This window comes from Rhinolophus sinicus, chromosome 16, assembly GCF_057876585.1.
Source record: "Rhinolophus sinicus isolate RSI-liver-muscle chromosome 16, RSI-T2T, whole genome shotgun sequence".
NCBI classification, from domain to species: Eukaryota; Metazoa; Chordata; class Mammalia; order Chiroptera; family Rhinolophidae; genus Rhinolophus; species Rhinolophus sinicus.
Window position 1 is genome coordinate 89,797,154 of NC_142516.1, and position 15,809 is coordinate 89,812,962.

General features: G+C 42.0%; 2 protein-coding genes across 17 annotated transcripts in view; one reads left to right on the top strand and one right to left on the bottom strand.

Annotated features, from left to right (window-relative positions):
- N4BP2L1 (NEDD4 binding protein 2 like 1) overlaps positions 1–14,636 on the top strand; it is a 35,105-nt gene extending 20,469 nt beyond the window's left edge. For 3 of the 15 annotated variants that reach the window (XM_088793141.1, XM_088793142.1, XM_074330102.2), the window contains exons 2-6: positions 2,794–2,921; positions 3,228–3,316; positions 3,435–3,515; positions 5,097–5,173; positions 6,245–9,486. In XM_088793141.1, coding sequence (XP_088649267.1) covers positions 2,794–2,921; positions 3,228–3,316; positions 3,435–3,515; positions 5,097–5,173; positions 6,245–6,503 — 634 coding nt within the window. In that variant the 3' untranslated portion in view covers positions 6,504–9,486. Of the gene's footprint in view, positions 1–2,793; positions 2,922–3,227; positions 3,317–3,434; positions 3,516–5,096; positions 5,293–6,244; positions 9,487–10,211; positions 10,891–11,063; positions 11,271–11,530; positions 11,616–12,149 lie in introns of those variants that run through there. The other 12 variants (XR_016019323.1, XR_016019322.1, XR_016019326.1 and 9 more) reach the window with 12 other exon arrangements.
- Positions 10,448–15,809, bottom strand: part of BRCA2 (BRCA2 DNA repair associated) — a 55,994-nt gene continuing 50,632 nt past the window's right edge. For both annotated transcript variants that reach the window (XM_088793139.1, XM_088793138.1), the window contains 3 exons: positions 14,318–14,562; positions 12,606–12,752; positions 10,448–11,349 (listed from right to left, as the gene is read on the bottom strand). In XM_088793139.1, coding sequence (XP_088649265.1) covers positions 10,897–11,349; positions 12,606–12,752; positions 14,318–14,562 — 845 coding nt within the window. In that variant the 3' untranslated portion in view covers positions 10,448–10,896. The remainder of the gene's footprint in view (positions 11,350–12,605; positions 12,753–14,317; positions 14,563–15,809) is intronic.

Here is a 15,809-nt window from a genome sequence, read left to right on the forward strand (position 1 = left end):
GAATTTCTTTTATTAAATCCTCTTCATACTTTTCTTTCCTGCCATTTTCGGTAGCTCCGGTGATTTGAAACGGCCACATTTTCTTTGCCACCTGTCTTCCTACCCTTCATTGTGGGCAGGCAGTGACTCGCCTCGACCAGTAGAACCTGGTGGATGCCTGGCAGCCTCCACTCGCTCCCTCTGGGAATGACTGGAGAAGCCTGGGCCGGCCTCTTCGTGGGTGACAGCTCGCTGACAGCCGGCACCCGGACACCAGCGTGGGCAGGCCGCTGCACCAGGGGTGCCAGGCAGGACCAGCAGAGCCCGCCAGGGGAGCCCGACCCAAACGGCCGAGCCACAGAACAAGTTCATCCCCTGTCCTCCTCTCCTCACACAGATTTCCCAGGATCTGAGGGCGACCATCGTGAACCACTACTGTCATCTGTTCTCACCTTCAAGGGCCGCATTCCTCTGACCATCTGTGCTCACCTGACAGTTTTCCATGGTTGTCAGGCCTTACATTTTCCTGGTCACTCGTCTCTGGACATATTCCCGCTGGCCGAATTCCTCTTTCAATTCCTCTCACAAGTGAACAGTGTTGCAAATATGATTTGCCGTTTTTAACCGGTAGTGTCTTTGATCTTGTTTTCCCCTAAAGTCTCTTGCTCACAACACGCCCTGTAAGCAAGAGCTTTCTCCTCTTACCTCCTTCCCTAAGAGGCATTTTTCCCTCACCCCTCAAGGTCTAGGTCAAGCGCAGTCTCTTCTACAGTGCTTTCCGGGTCAGAACTCTCTCCGACCTCAGCTTCTGGGAGGGCTTCATGTGTCAGCTCTTTGCATCCCATGGTCAGCTCTTTGCATCGTGCCTTAGGCCAGCTGTGTGGGGGCTGGCTCCTTGTCTGGGCTGGTAACCCCTTGGAAGCAGCTACTTTATTTTATGCCTTAACAGTTCACATAGTACGTGGCACACATCAAGTGCTCAATAAATATTTAAGGAGTTGGATAATTCTCTAATGTTTGTTAGGTATTAAAATGTTATCTTCTGGTCCACCTTTTCCCACAAGGCTTTCAAGAGAGTTAGATTCCTGTTTAAGTCACGTTTAAGATCATGTCCATTGAATTTCCCTGCTTACCAGCACGTCCCATCAAAGAAGAATATATTCCGTTTAGAATCATTTTCTCAGCTATCTATGCTGCTTTCTTTTTAAATCCTGTCAAGCCTTCCAAATTTTTTTGACAGAGATGGTTGTTTACTGTTTCTGGAATGTGTTTATTCATTTTTGAAAACTGAGGCATCTGCTTTATTTTGGTCTTTCATCTAATTCACTCGCAGCAACTGCAAGATCGCGCACACAGACGCATGTATTTCACTCCCACGGCATGTAAACAGTCTGGGTTGGTAAATTTGACCTCATTTGTTATTAGTATTAATAAAATAACAGTACTTTGCATTTGTAGAGTGCCTGGCCATTTGCAAAATGTTTTCCAGTACCTTACCTCCTCTGAACCTTGCTAGAAGCTCCATTTAACAAGCAGTGATTAGTATCTGTGTTTTTCAGTCGAGAAAACAGAAGCGTAGAGAGAGCGCACAGGGCTGGTCCCGGCGGAGGAACACTTGAACCCACGTCTGTGGGCACAACGGCCCGCGGCCTGGTCACCTAAGGCTGGAGGGGTGGTAGGTAGGGGGGAGGTGGGGGGGAGGTAGGGGGGTGCTGGGGGTGGGAGGGGAAGGCGGCCTCTCATTCCTTCTCTTCTTACTGGAGGAGAACAAACGCAAGGAGCGGCTTTGCGTTCTGTGCATTCCCCGCCTTTTGTCATTTTTCAACCTTTTTTCCTTCCAGCTTTTAAATACTGTATCTCTTTATTCTGAGCATCGCTTTGAAGTTAGAATTATGCTGGCGAGTGCGGTAGGGAGAGAAATGTGCACTCATCGTGTCACGCGTCGCACTCCGTGCTTTCCCACATTATGAGGTCACTGTCATCACCTGGCAACATAGATAACGTTTGTTATCCTCAGTTTTTACAGATGAGAAAGGAGGCTTGGAGATATACCCGGTTACTACCCAGCATGGTGTGCCTCTTCTCCCCCAAAATAGTCTGAATAAGGATTTCGAGTGGAAACATTTTCTGTTATTTTGTGCACAAATTAATTTTGTTTTGTTTTTTGCTTTAAAGGGGGGACTCCAAAGTTTTTCTTTTTTCTGTGATGTTTTCATGTTTAGAGCGAGTGATAGAGGTTTAGGAAGTTACGGGAAGTGTTCCTCTTTCCTTCTCCTGGTGTGTTTTTATGTGCTTTATGTCACTGTTAAAATGCATTGTTACCTAATGGGGTAGCACACACGTCCCTTTTATCTACATTTCATACCTGACAAAGAACTAGTTTCTGAGTCCTTAGAGAGGAGAGACCCAGGGTGGGACCCGGGACAGGGGAGAGTTTAGGGTGAAAGGAAGGGCCCTGGGTGCCTCACAGAGGAACAGCAGTGAGGTGTGAGGCCCCCAAGGACAGGCTGTTGTCACACCCTCCACTTAGTCTCCCACTGGCGTGCAGCCAGTCATGGTGCTGCAGAAGTCAGTGGTGGGGACAGCGCTGTCTGTTTCAAGAGCTGGGCAACACACCCTCAGCCCTCTTCCGGTCCCAGGGAGGAGTGATGCTTTCTAGAGATAATAAGCATCTCTGTTTAAATTGAATTTCAATAACTCAAAACTGGGTGGTCTCATGATTACAAGGTGTTAAACGACAGCGACGTGAGGAGATGGTTTCTGTTATGACAGTGCGGACTCATAAAACAATCTCTTCTTTCCCCCACTTCCCAGACAATTGCAACACGACTTTCCCAGGGCCCGGATTTTCAGCACGGATGATTTTTTCTTCAGAGAAGATGGTGCCTATGAGTTCAATGCTGACTTCCTGGAGGAAGCCCATGAATGGAACCAGAAAAGAGGTGACACATTCCTTTCCAAACTCCTGGGAAATCCTATTGTGCACATAGATTGTAGCAGATTTAATAAGTTTTATCACAGGACTTTAATAAAAACTCGGCCATTTCCCTCCCAAACAGAATGTCAGATCATAACCTCCCTAGGTTCCAAGAAAAAGAAAATGATTGGTAATGGGTCCTGGAGTAGGTGGCATTAATGTCATGTAATGAGGATATACTGTAATAAAAAGGACAAGCTATGGTACGGTTCACTCACCCTTCTGTCTGATTGTTGCCTGTTGTTCACTGTTGTATAACATTGTGTTGCAGCAAGAAAAGCAATGAGGAATGGCATATCCCCCATAATTATTGATAATACCAACCTCCACGCCTGGGAAATGAAGCCCTATGCAGTCATGGTAGGAAAAGTATCATTCTGAATTTTCAGTTACAGGCATTGTGTGAGAAAGTTGAAACCTTTGTTCTTTCCTCTCTTTGTGATCTTCTCGACCTCGTCCTTCGCGCTGGTTCTCACAGGGAGGAGGCAAAGAGGTTGCATTTTCGTGTTTCCGTGCTGCTCAGTGGGTCCCATTTGCTGACCTGCTCATATCGCCTTGGGTACAATTCTTCAATTGTCCTTGGTCAGGTTTTGATAGCTCTTCTGTCTTGGTGGTTTTCCTAAGCGAAGGCCTAGGAGGGAGCGCCCCCTGCTGCCGCCGCTGAGCCGCCCGTGGCATCATGGGTAGCTGTCCCATGCTGGTGGGGTGGGTGTGCTGTGCAGTGTTGCTGCCCGGAGGCGGGGCGGCAAAGTCTAGTTTAAATACAGATTTAGGACTCACACCTTAACCCTACTAAGATACTCGAATACAAATGTAAATACACATACAAAGATAACAACTCAGCTCTCTCTTGTCAGGATAGGAAAGAGCAGTTAAGATGAGTACAACAGTGTGCACATTTTAAATTTTGAAATATGTATTTTTCCCCACGCATTTCATCTTTTATGCTAGGGTGTTTTCATTCCCTATCAGGTATAGGAAGGAGAAAAAAATGCAGACACATCCAGGGGCAGGAAGGAGACAGCTGAGTGTCTGTGGCTGTCACACCTGAGCCCCAAGATGGCTAATTGTCGGCTACGTATCTCCAAAACTGGGCTCATGGCAGTCTATTTTTGGCCTCCTTTTACATTTGGGACAAAATAACTTACATACAAGTGTGCTTTTCTCTAACTTACATTTTCATCAGTTTGACATAGGCCCAGATGGTGGGCCTTTGGGGAATGAAGGAAGGAGAGAGCACCAACCTTGAGGTTACTTCAGTTCATGGATGGAGGAGAGAAATGAGCAGGGACCCAAAGAGTCAAATTATTAAGGCACAACTCAAAACCAAGCAGTAGGTGGGACGGAAAGTGGCTTACGGGAGGTCATGTTACTTTTCATTTTCTGGAGATATACAATCTTTTCCAGCCATGCACAGCTGTTAATAAGACCCAGAAATGAGATATTTTCCATATGTGACATTTTAATCCTTCCCCAACTGGAAGTGTCCATCTAATGAATAAAGAGGAAATCTTTGTACTTAGCTCTTTTCATTGAACTTTCATTACTGAAAGTTCCATTTGAGATAAAAACATAGTAGTCAATTTAGGAATGCAAAGGCTATTTGGGTGTTTGCATGGAAACAGTAACAGTTTTCTAACCTGGGGGAGGCAGGGCACAGCTCAGCGGGCCACACCGCCCTGCCCTGCGCAGCTGGGAGAGTGGCTTTTGGAGGGAAGAGTAGGTACAGTATCCGGGAGTCACTTTTATTTCATCAGCTCTGTCCCTATGGCACTGTCAATCTCTAAGCTAAGGCATTGTGCAGACCTAAGCCTACGATAAAGCACAGAAGGGCCGCTGATGGGACATTTAAAGCGGGTTCAGCTGTCTATTTAAAAAAATTCCAAAACAAAGCACATTTATAATTTTCCTACATAGTAGAGAAAGTGGACCAAGATTTATTGTTGGGAACCATAATATCACCATAATGGCTAAGAATGGGAATGAATAACTGTATTTGTTAAGATAAACTAAGGCATTGGATTACTGGTAAACAAAGGGAATTTTAGAAAAGATTTGTAGTAAATGTTAAATGGCAGCATAAACATTCCCAAACATACATACCATGTCTTCAATGTTTTATGTACTTTTGAAAAATCAGGCACTTGAAAATAACTATGAAGTTATATTCCGAGAACCTGAGACTCGCTGGAAATTCAACGTGCAAGAGTTAGCCAGGTACTTCTTTGTTTTTCTAAGCTCCTCATTATGTATCCTGCTATTTTCAGGTATTTCAGACCGAGCAAAAGAATCTTTTCAGGCTGGAAATGGACATGGTAGTTTTCAGGCCAGAAATGGTAATTCTTGGAAATTGATAACTTTGGAATTATTAATGTGAAGACTTTAGTTTGGGGCCAGTTTTCTAATATAATGCTAAATGCTAAATCTTGGCTTGGACTTGGTCTTGTAAAAAGACACATTTAACATTCGGCTAAAATGGCTTCCTCGTTAATGAACATTTAAAAGCACTTTCTTCTGCATGGGACTGTGCACGGCAGTGGTGTTTTTGCATTTAGGCTAAACACAGATCTTTAGATGTTGAACAGTCTGTGGTTCATTTATGGCCCAAAGGCTGCTTCTAATTTATAAAGCAATAAATGTCCAAATAATACTAACTTGGTGATTGAATGCATGGGTTCTGATATGCGTTATCTGTGTTATCTGATAATGTGCAGTGATTTAAAGTAACCAGTGAGATCAGAATTTACTTTTTAGGAATAAGGCTAGTTCATCTTGTGGTTATAAGGAGACCAGACAGCCTGAGGTGGTTGTTAAAATCCTAGTTGGGGGCCGCCCCCTTTCTTTAGCTGGAATTGCTGTTAATTACATTTGACTTACAGCCCCAGTTGATTTTCATGCCCACAAGAAGTTAAGATTGTTTAAATAAGCATCTAGAAGTATCTAGGACCGACTTACATAAACCAATTATAGATATATGCATGCTTAATAGGCAAATAGCTAATAAAAAGATCTCATGTGTTCTTTTATGTCTTGAAGGACAGAATTGAGATTTCCAGAAACAAAGCATTTCTGACGCTTTAGCTCTTTGCAAGCCTCAGGGAGGTTTAGGGCGGCATGAAAAACAGGCGTGGAGCCCGAAAGAGAACTGCTTAACAAGACGTTATGCTTTTGTCTGTGAAATCCCGAGTAGGAAGTGCCTCTCTGTGTCATCCTACGACTTCTAAAGCACAAGTAACTCACCTGGGTAGACTGCCTTAACTAAACGTTTGCATTTTTTCCCCCATGTAGAAGAAACATTCACGGAGTCCCAAGAGAAAAAATACACCGAATGAAAGAACATTATGAACACGATGTTACCTTTCACAGTGTGCTCCACGCGGAAAAACCAAGCCGAATGAACAGAAACCAGGACAGGAGCCACGCCTCGCCGCCCAGCCGCGCCGGATACTGGAACTCCTGCGCCGAGTTCCCACCGCGGAGGGCGGCCGGCGGCTTCGCCCACGACGGCTCCTTTACCCGGAGGGGGCGGTGTCACCAGGGGTATTAGAGCCCCGGCTCACGGGCGTTCAGTTTTCCGAAGTCAGTTTTTACTTCAATTTTTGGTATTTATTCTTTGTTCGGTTTTAGTCAGAGCTCTAATGCCAGTGTACATAGTCGAGCCTGAACGTTTTTTGCGCAGAAGTCGTCCCGTTCACCGTCAGCAGGCGTTTGTTACCGTGATCCTATCTGCATGGTCTGAGGCTGGGAGTTCCCGAGGTTTGGTTCAACTCTCTCTCTCTCCGGGGAAAGAATTAATTTGAAGCTGAAACCCAAGAACGTAATGCGTTAGTCACGTAGGTTCACAAGTGAAGTCAAGTGTTTGTAGTATATGAGCTTCAGCACCACTTTCTCTGAAGTAATCTATTTTTCCAGGAACTCATCTCCATCAGGAAAGGTGGGGGGAGGAGACGTGAGAGGTAGGAGAAGTTTTAGTGCCATTGCTACTTTTTAAATGTACGTATCCAAAAATGTGAGATGTGTGGCTGTAATGATACGGATTTTCCTTATGCTAGAAAGTATACATCTAACGGAATGTCCTACAAAGGAGACACTTTGGGAAGTTATTCCTTTATTCTAGTGACGTTATCATTGTTAAAAATGTCGACTCCTTCTTAATAGCTATACAAGCTACTGAGGAAAATCGGTGTCATTTGGTCACTATTTATAGTCTTGTGTTTTAACAACCACTTTATCGAACAGGATTAAACCTGAAACTTTTGGCTGTTGTGCTAATAGTGTAAATAAAACAAGCCTCCTTTATAAAACACCAATTTTAAAGAGGAATCATTAAGCAGTTTTTAAAATTCTGCTTCTAAATGTGTAATTAGTTGGCATCCCCAGTGTTTGGGAGTGCGAGAAATGAAATCCCAGGGTGTAGACAACAGAGGCATCTGCGAATCGTGCTCACCCTCAGATGGGCAGGCAGCCTTGGTGTTTTATGTGGCATTAGTTAAGACAGAGAAGTTCTACCACAGCTCTGGAATGTCCCTCTTATGCCAATACTGAATTTATGAATCCAAATTAAGTCTCAACAGGTTGCAATCAGATTAAATTGGTGTGAGACCGATAGGAAAGACCATGTAGGGTGTGTGCTTTATTTCTTGTTGGCCAACAGCTTCTCTCTAGTGTTCTGTGAAGTATTATTTTAAGTGTCTTCTATAATGGTGCTTTTATGGTTATTAAAAATTATATATGGTATTGCTTTACATGCATTTCTCATTGAATCTAAGCCTTTTTTTTGTTCAACAATATAAAAAAGTTAATTACCTAAATCCCACAGAATTCTACCATAGTAAGAAGTAGTTTTTTTATATCGTAAACTTTCCAATCTTCTTTAATAGGAGACATATAAGACAAAAGCAACCTTCTTTTTACTTGCTTATATAAATTACTTGCTCTGTGTACATCAGAAACTCTGTTACTGTAACGTTCCATTATCTGACTCCACTGACACCTACTCAACATCTTGATGACTACCAGCAAAGCATCTGTAATTTTTTTCTGCATTAACATTTAAAAAATTGGTATCTCCTTTAACAAAGTTTGGCTAATGAAACTAAACTTGAGTGAATTTGAATAAATGTAAGGTATTATTCGAGTTTTGCTAAATTCTGTGTGTCCACGCACCACCACGATAATCGTCTAATAACCATGACAGGCGCCACAGTAACTAACACCCCTGTGCAGGCCCAGGCCATCTGTTGTCCTGGTCAGTATGGCTGTTGCAGAATTCACTCACTCAGGGGGGCTGGACTCTGTTAGGACGTAGAGGGAACTGCCAGAGAGCCCAAACTGGAATTACCTTGCTTTGATTCCAGAGAAGCCAAAGGGGCAGGCTTCGAGTCCTCCTGATTCGTATCTGACTCTCTGCTTAGGAGTTTTGGTCCCTTGGCTGAGAGTCTGCTACGGAGCAGTGGCCCCAGGTTATAGATCCAGGCCCTTTATAGAGCTCAGGAGAATAGTTTTCCAGTCTACTTGACTCTTTCCGCCCCATGACTCCTGAAATACTTGGTATGGAAGCATAAACATAACTCATTAAATGCTACCAACTTTATTTATCCCACCTAGAAGCGACCTATTTTTTCTCTCAACTGACTTACACAATTTTTTGAACACTCAACAATGACATGCATTGTTTCGTGTTATTAACATTTGCATCGTTCAGAGCTGGCAGTGCTTTAGATACACAATAGGCTCTCACCGAGTGATTGTTAAGTAACACAAATTGCTTTTACCATCCGTCCCTTGTGCAGTGGACACTGTTGACTTTGTAATCATTGTCAATTTTTGGGATATGATATCCACATATAATCAAGCTTCATACCTTGCTCACATAGCTTAGCTGTATTATTTACAGTTTCTAAGGAGTGTGTGCATTAGACTTCTCTTTACTGGGTAGTCTAAATGGTAATGAAGAATGGAGGAGGTAACAGCAGTTAAGTTTTCCCAGGATAAAAAAAAAAGTTAAATTCTTACAATTCTTTCTGGTCATCTGAGACTCAAGTTTTATTCACTGTTCTAGAGTGGATCGCCAGGAAAAAGTTTAGAATGTGAAAACCAAATTGTTTTATGAACAAAATTTAAATTTCATTAATAAAATGGGCAGAACACTTAAGTTAAAAAGAATAGCAGAGGGAACAAGGCACATGAAACTCTTATTTCGTGTTAGAGAAAGAACTAGGTTATGAGGAACAAAGACCCAGGTAAAAAGGATGGACTTAAAAGTTTTTCCCTGAGGTAGCAGACATTAATTTTACAATGAACCTAGCACAGTGAATATACATTTGGTTGTAAACATCTTGAGTGATACAGGTATGTTTTGTACGTGATAGAAATTTGTTATAAAACCCAAAATCTGTAACTTCAACTTGTCTGAGAAACTATTTTGTTTGTTTTTTGTTTCTGGTTAATTGCCCAAAACTCCTGAATGGTTTTTTTTAAAATATAGAAATAAAGAAGAAATACATTTTTGTCCATGGTTAAAGGAAAAAGCAGAATGGAATATTTATTATGTTAATGACTTTTAGAGGAGAGAAAAATCATGGATCACAGGAAACAAACTGCTTTATAAAAGGGTATATTTTTGGCTTTGAAATGTGTTTATAGATTTGAAAACATGGTATTATATATAAATTTAAAACATATTGAAAGACTTATTTAAGAGCTTTTTCATGCTATTAGCTCCTGGTTAGAACTGCCTTTTCTTTTCTTTAAACATAAGAAAGTAACGAATGTGACTATCATCTTGAGTTGAACTGTTACCTTCTGCTGGGATGGCTGGGGCAAACGAGGCACACAGGGAGCCCCCGTGAGTCCTGTGACAGCGCTGAAACAAAGCAGGCAGCATTAGTGCCGATCTGAAGGAAAGACTGTCTCTTTAAGTTGCCAGGAGAAAGCGGCTGTGGAGCAACACGGAAACCCTGATTCAGAATGTTCGCTGGGCAGAGCCTTCAGAGCCCCGACTCCTTTACCAGCACACCTGGTTTCTTACATGTTTCTTCCCTTTGCCTGCAACCAGTTAACCTTCCAATAACTTAGCTCTCTCAATAATTGATTTTTTTAAAAGGTCATTTTATTAAAAAACAGAAACAAAATTAACACTGTGAAATCTGCTTCTGATTTAAAGTATTTGATGTTTGATTGAAATACTTTAATTTCAGAGCTCACATTGGGATCATAGCAAGGAACGACAATGAGGGTTCTATTTTTCTTGTAGTCATGCTGACCTAAGGATGAACAATTGGTCGAAAGAAAACAGCATTGTCTTATCTCCCTCATCCTGTTTTTGGATCAGGACAGATCTGTAGCAGCACCGACACGTGCATTAAGGTGAACTGATTCATAGCAGGTTACCTCTAACAAAACCTAACACAGCAAGTACACTAAAAGGAATTACGTGAGTCAAAATAACTGTACTTAGAAACCTAGTTTCATTTAATTAAGCACACAATCTAAAAGAAAAAGGTATGTTTATTTCATTTGTAATCAAATCCAGTCATAAAGATTTTTTTTCTTGATTAATTAATAAATTACAGTTTTAAGAAACTTAACGGAAATAAAAGTGTATCAATACAGAAACAGGCAAAGAGTGTGCTTGTGACATGCGAGAGCTCAGGCAGATTTGGAACCATTTCATTTCTCCTCTCGTTTTGCAAATATGGAGGGACGTGCAGCTTGAAACTCTATGTGTGTTACAAACTGGAAAGGTTAAGAGTTAATAACTAATTTTCGTTTCTGTTGCCTTTGCGGTCTTACTTTTTATTGTACTCGTGTCCTGCACGTTCGTCTCCCGTTCCTCGGTACCAACTTGGGAATCCTCCTATGCTCTGACCAGAGGTGCAGAGTGGTGCCTTTTCGGTCCGAGATAATCTTTTGAACAGCTGGGAGCATTCCTGGTAGGTTCACTGAGATAGAAGTTGGTTTTCTCCCGTTGAACCAGATAATAGGGCCTGGGTATTTATCAGTGCAAGTTCTTCATCAGCTATTGAATCACTTTCCAAAAGAGAAATGTCATGACATTTTTCAAGTGGAGTCGGCTGAGGAGAATTCAATTCTTTTTTCTTTATAGGTGTTTCATATTTGGCGCCACAACTCCGTGGAGGCTGAAATGCCTTCTGTGCAGCTGGCGAGACAAAGGTACAGATGGGACTGACAGGTGGAGGCAAAGGCAGCCTACTCAAGAAATCCAAGGCTCTTCTCTTCTTGCCGCTTTTTGGGTCATCAGTCTCTTTCTCCTCTTTACAACATGACTTCGAAGTCATGTGGGCTGATACAGGTGTGGAAACAGACTTCCCTTTTGGCTTACAAAGTGATAAAGGACTCTGATAGTTCATCTCATTGTTGGGAGAAGGCATCTAACGAAAAACAAATTCAAAAGTACATATATAATTATGTGCTAAAATATAAAACATCAAATTAGCTTTTCATTAAAAATGTTTAAACATACAAATACCACACACATTCTCATTCCCCTAATGGCTAATATAGGTCAGGTGATTTCATGAGACATTCATATCACTATTCTTATTCCCCCAGAAGGAAATAATTGTGCAGAAGAGGATATAAAAATGACATGAAAAGATGGATGAAGACTAATCATAGTAAAAGACAAGAAAAGGAGGTAGGGGATATAAGTAACGCTTAAATTTTATTTCTTTTTACTAACAGGTTAAATACAGGTAACCATTTTAAGAACACAGACTGCCTGGGTTCTAATACCTACTTTTGTAACTTCGTTACATTAGGCAGTTGCTTGCCCTCTATGTACCATAGTTCCCTCATCTGTAAAATGGAGATAATAATTTTATTTCATAGGCTTGTGGTGAAGGTAATGAATTAATATAGACACACTTAGCAAGTGTCAGCTACTTAAGAATTAGTCATTGGCCAATATTACAGACTTTAACTTGATTTGCATTTATTGTGATATAAAGAGTTACATCAAACTGAGCTTAGAAACAACCCTAATTGTACAGAATAGCCCTCTGAGCAAAAAGAACGGGAAAGAAGTCTTTTCTATCACATGTACTTGAAGTGCTCAAAATGGAAAGCACCTGTTGTAAAATTTGCCCCCTGAAAGTGTTATATTCTGTCTTTTTTATTTTTTTCCCCCTTCTTCCGCCTCCCCCCTCTGATTCAAGCCATTGTTTCTCAGTCTAGTTTTGCAGGACACAGCTCCCTGGCCCGTGCTGGTATTATGAGCTGAGGCAGTCGGTTGCCAGTCTTTGGGTGGCTGCTCACAGAGACACACAACAGCTGGACTCAGCAGCCCACACCAACCTCCAGCTGTTCACGGCAGCCCAGCTCCAGGGAGAGCCATTATTCATAATCTTAGCTGTAGAGGGCGAAGCTCACTGGCCCATGTGGGAATCCAACCAGCGACCTCGGTGTTAGGAGCATGGCGCTCCAACTGCCTGAGCCACCGGGCCAGCCTTTAATAAATAAGATATAATTTCCAGCAAACCTATACCTATAGGAGCCATAGAACAATAAACCACACTTTCTAATTCAGTTAAATTACATTTTACCATGCTTACTAGGTGTATACTAGAATACACTGCTGCCTTCATATACAGTACCTATAAAATTCCTTACATTTATATTAACTTACCAGAAGCTTACTTCCTGCACCAAGGACTGCCTGGAAGGCGTGCGGCGCTGAGGGACAGTCTTTAGTCGGGGTGAACCACCTGGCATTGTTTGCATTAAGTATAAGCATAAGCTTGTGTTCTGCATCATTGCAAAATATATCAATGTTCTAAGAAAATAAATTGGGAAAGTTGTTTTGTAAAACGCAAATCTACACATTCGGTTGTTAGAGTTTACCTTTAAAAGCAGAACTACAATATTCAGATCAGAAGAAAAGAATGAGTCACCCCAAATTTAACAGTAACTGTCAAACAATATGTCAATGCAAACATGCAAAACCAACATCAGTGATTCAGGGAGCTTAACTGTTGGAGGGAGAAAGGGAGTGTGTGTGTATGTCAGGGGAGGAAAGAGCTGTAAGAGACCTTAGCAAGGTGTCATACATGACACCGGACTGGAGATGGAAGACTGGATGAGGCTCCAGTTCCAGCTCCATTTACCACTAATACCTGTAAACCATCCAGTATCTACAGAGAGATCCTTGTGTTAGGAATAAAATGAGAGAACGGCCTCACATCTGTTTGAAGGATTAATTGAAACAACGTATAGGTTAAACCACATGAAACTGTTGTTTCAGAAGTCATGAAGGGTCCAATTCCAGCAAATACGGTTTAACCTAATTCATGAAAGTATTTTGTAGAACTTGAAAATGCTACGTAAATGACAGTGGTCTCTGAACTGCCCTTGTATGGTCTCAGGAGAACCTGGAAGGTAGATAGCAGGTTCTCTGTATGGGAGCCAAATAATGAAGGGAACCCCCACCCCCAATTAGAAACTGGATAAATCAGGTGTTTCTTTTCAATGTGTGAACTGAATCTTCAGGTAAATATTACCCACACTTCCTTTATCCAGCTACCTATGTCCCATGCTTTTAAAATAGGATTTTATATAAATTTTGAGTAACATTTCAAATATTAAACTACAGAACGAAGAGGCTTATCTTTTGTAGATTATTAATTAGCAATTTATATAATGCAGAATTTTGCAGGGAGGCAGCATTGCATAGTAGTTAAGAGTATGGGCTCTGCATGCACACAGTGTAAGTGTGAATCCTGGTCCCACCCATGTGGCTGTGTGACAGCCTCTCTCCATCAACAGAATGGAGAAGCAGCTCCCTGCTCGTTGGCTCCAGGTTAGGACAGGGTGGGACGCCCAGCGCTCAACAAACCTGAGCTAATACTATTTCTTACATGATGTACATCCAGATTTAAGCAAAAATGCATGTGATCCAGGGAAAATAATTTCAGTGTTTTCCTATTTGGGATTATTTCAAATCAAAGACAGGTATAAACTGTATAAAATACTAGACATGGAGTTTAAAATGAAAGTCTGGAGTCTGCTTATTGTTAACTAATTACACTGCCAACTGCTATGGACCACAGGGAACTCACATTATTCTCGTTACCAATTTTCCGTTTGCCACATGGCCTGGAGCTCCAACCTCCTCTTTGTCACTCCCCCCTAACTTGGTTCTTTCCATTTAGGTCACTCTTTTCTCCCTGGTCGCTGTCATTCCCCACCTCTTCGGGGTCATGAGCAATGAATATACGACAGACACTCACCTGACATCATATCTCAATATCCAATTTTCATAAAAACTGCCACTCCTTTTATATTTGACTCTCAAAATAGGAAAATACCAAAATGTGTGGAAATGCTCAAAACTAATTTTACCTCAATAGTATTTCTCATTTTGTGGAATGTCCCTTGAAAATGGCCCTCTTTTGGACTGGCAGAAAAAATGGAAAAATCTCCAGCAAATAAAGTAGGAATTCCTGATCTGGATTCTGGTCGCCACTGGAGGTTGCTTGCAGCAATTAACGCGTGAGGTTTAATAATGTCTTCATTAAGATCTCCCCAACACTTTATGGCCAACAAGTTATGGCATTCATCTGACAAATAGACCAATGGAGCAAGACCTACAGTGAAAGAAACAAAAAGCAAAAACTCCACTTCATTGTGTTAGATAAATTAAAAAATGCAAAGAACCTCTTATATGCCTATTTATTTTGGTATGTTAATGGTGAAAACAAATTAACTAAATTTAAAGACTTAGGATTTCCAGAGTGACCTGTTGCTTCCAGTGCTAAAATTTCAACGCCAACATGACACACACCCCGCTCCTGAGGAAGGAGGCAGGCACAGCAGTGAGGGGAATACCTAGTGGTGCCTCCCTCCAGCGAGAAGCTTGGTAATACCTGGCAAAGCGACATACACACTTACCTTTTCACCTGCAGTCCCACTTTTGGGACTGTGCTCTGAAGATATACTTCCAATAATAGCAAAATACATATGGACAGGTTGATGAAAACACGTGTATGATGATGAAAACACATATCCAGCTACGCTCCTGGGTAGTAGCTAATATGAGCTGCTTTCGATAGTTGGTAATTACACAGGAGAGTAGCTGGATACACTATGGAACAGCTACACAATGGTGTACTATGCAGCTGTCCAGGAGGATAGTCGCTGTCAGGTGACCCAAACATACTGTTAGGTGAAAGAGAAAAGCACAGAGAAAGACTCGAGTTTATTACCCTTCCTATAAGGAAGGAAGAAGGGGATACAAGGAAATATACCCCTACCTGTCCCTCCATGCAAAACAAGCGCAGGAAGGATAAACCAGAAAGTACAGGGAGTGGTATGTGTGGGGAAGAGGAGAGCATCGGGCAGCAAGCACGACGTGGGAGTGTCACTTCTCGGAGTTTCTGTGTCACTCTTAGAACCACAGTGGTATTTCTCATACCTGTCACATGTCCCCCAAACAAAACCGACCAGTTACGAGGAACTCCAGGTTGGGACATCAGCACATTTCCTGGTGTTTCTGCCTGAAATGCCCCACGAGCAGTGATGCCCCATAGGAACAAGCACATCTAGCGATCAGACCTTGGTTCTAAACACAACTTTCTCCAAAACAAAGGATCCAGGGTTCCTTGGAGAAGTACAGCAGGTCCTCAAATGACATCATGTTGTTCAATGTTGTTTCGTTATGACATTGATGAGATGCTTTAGGAGCTCAACTCTTGTTTATATCAACTCACCTGTGGTAAAACTGGCGTCATTACACGCTGCTTCCCTAAAAGTGCAGAACCAATCGATGTTAAGGGGGGACTTAGGGAGCTGCATCCTGGACAGGGACAGGGAACTTGTAGGAAGCAAGAACACA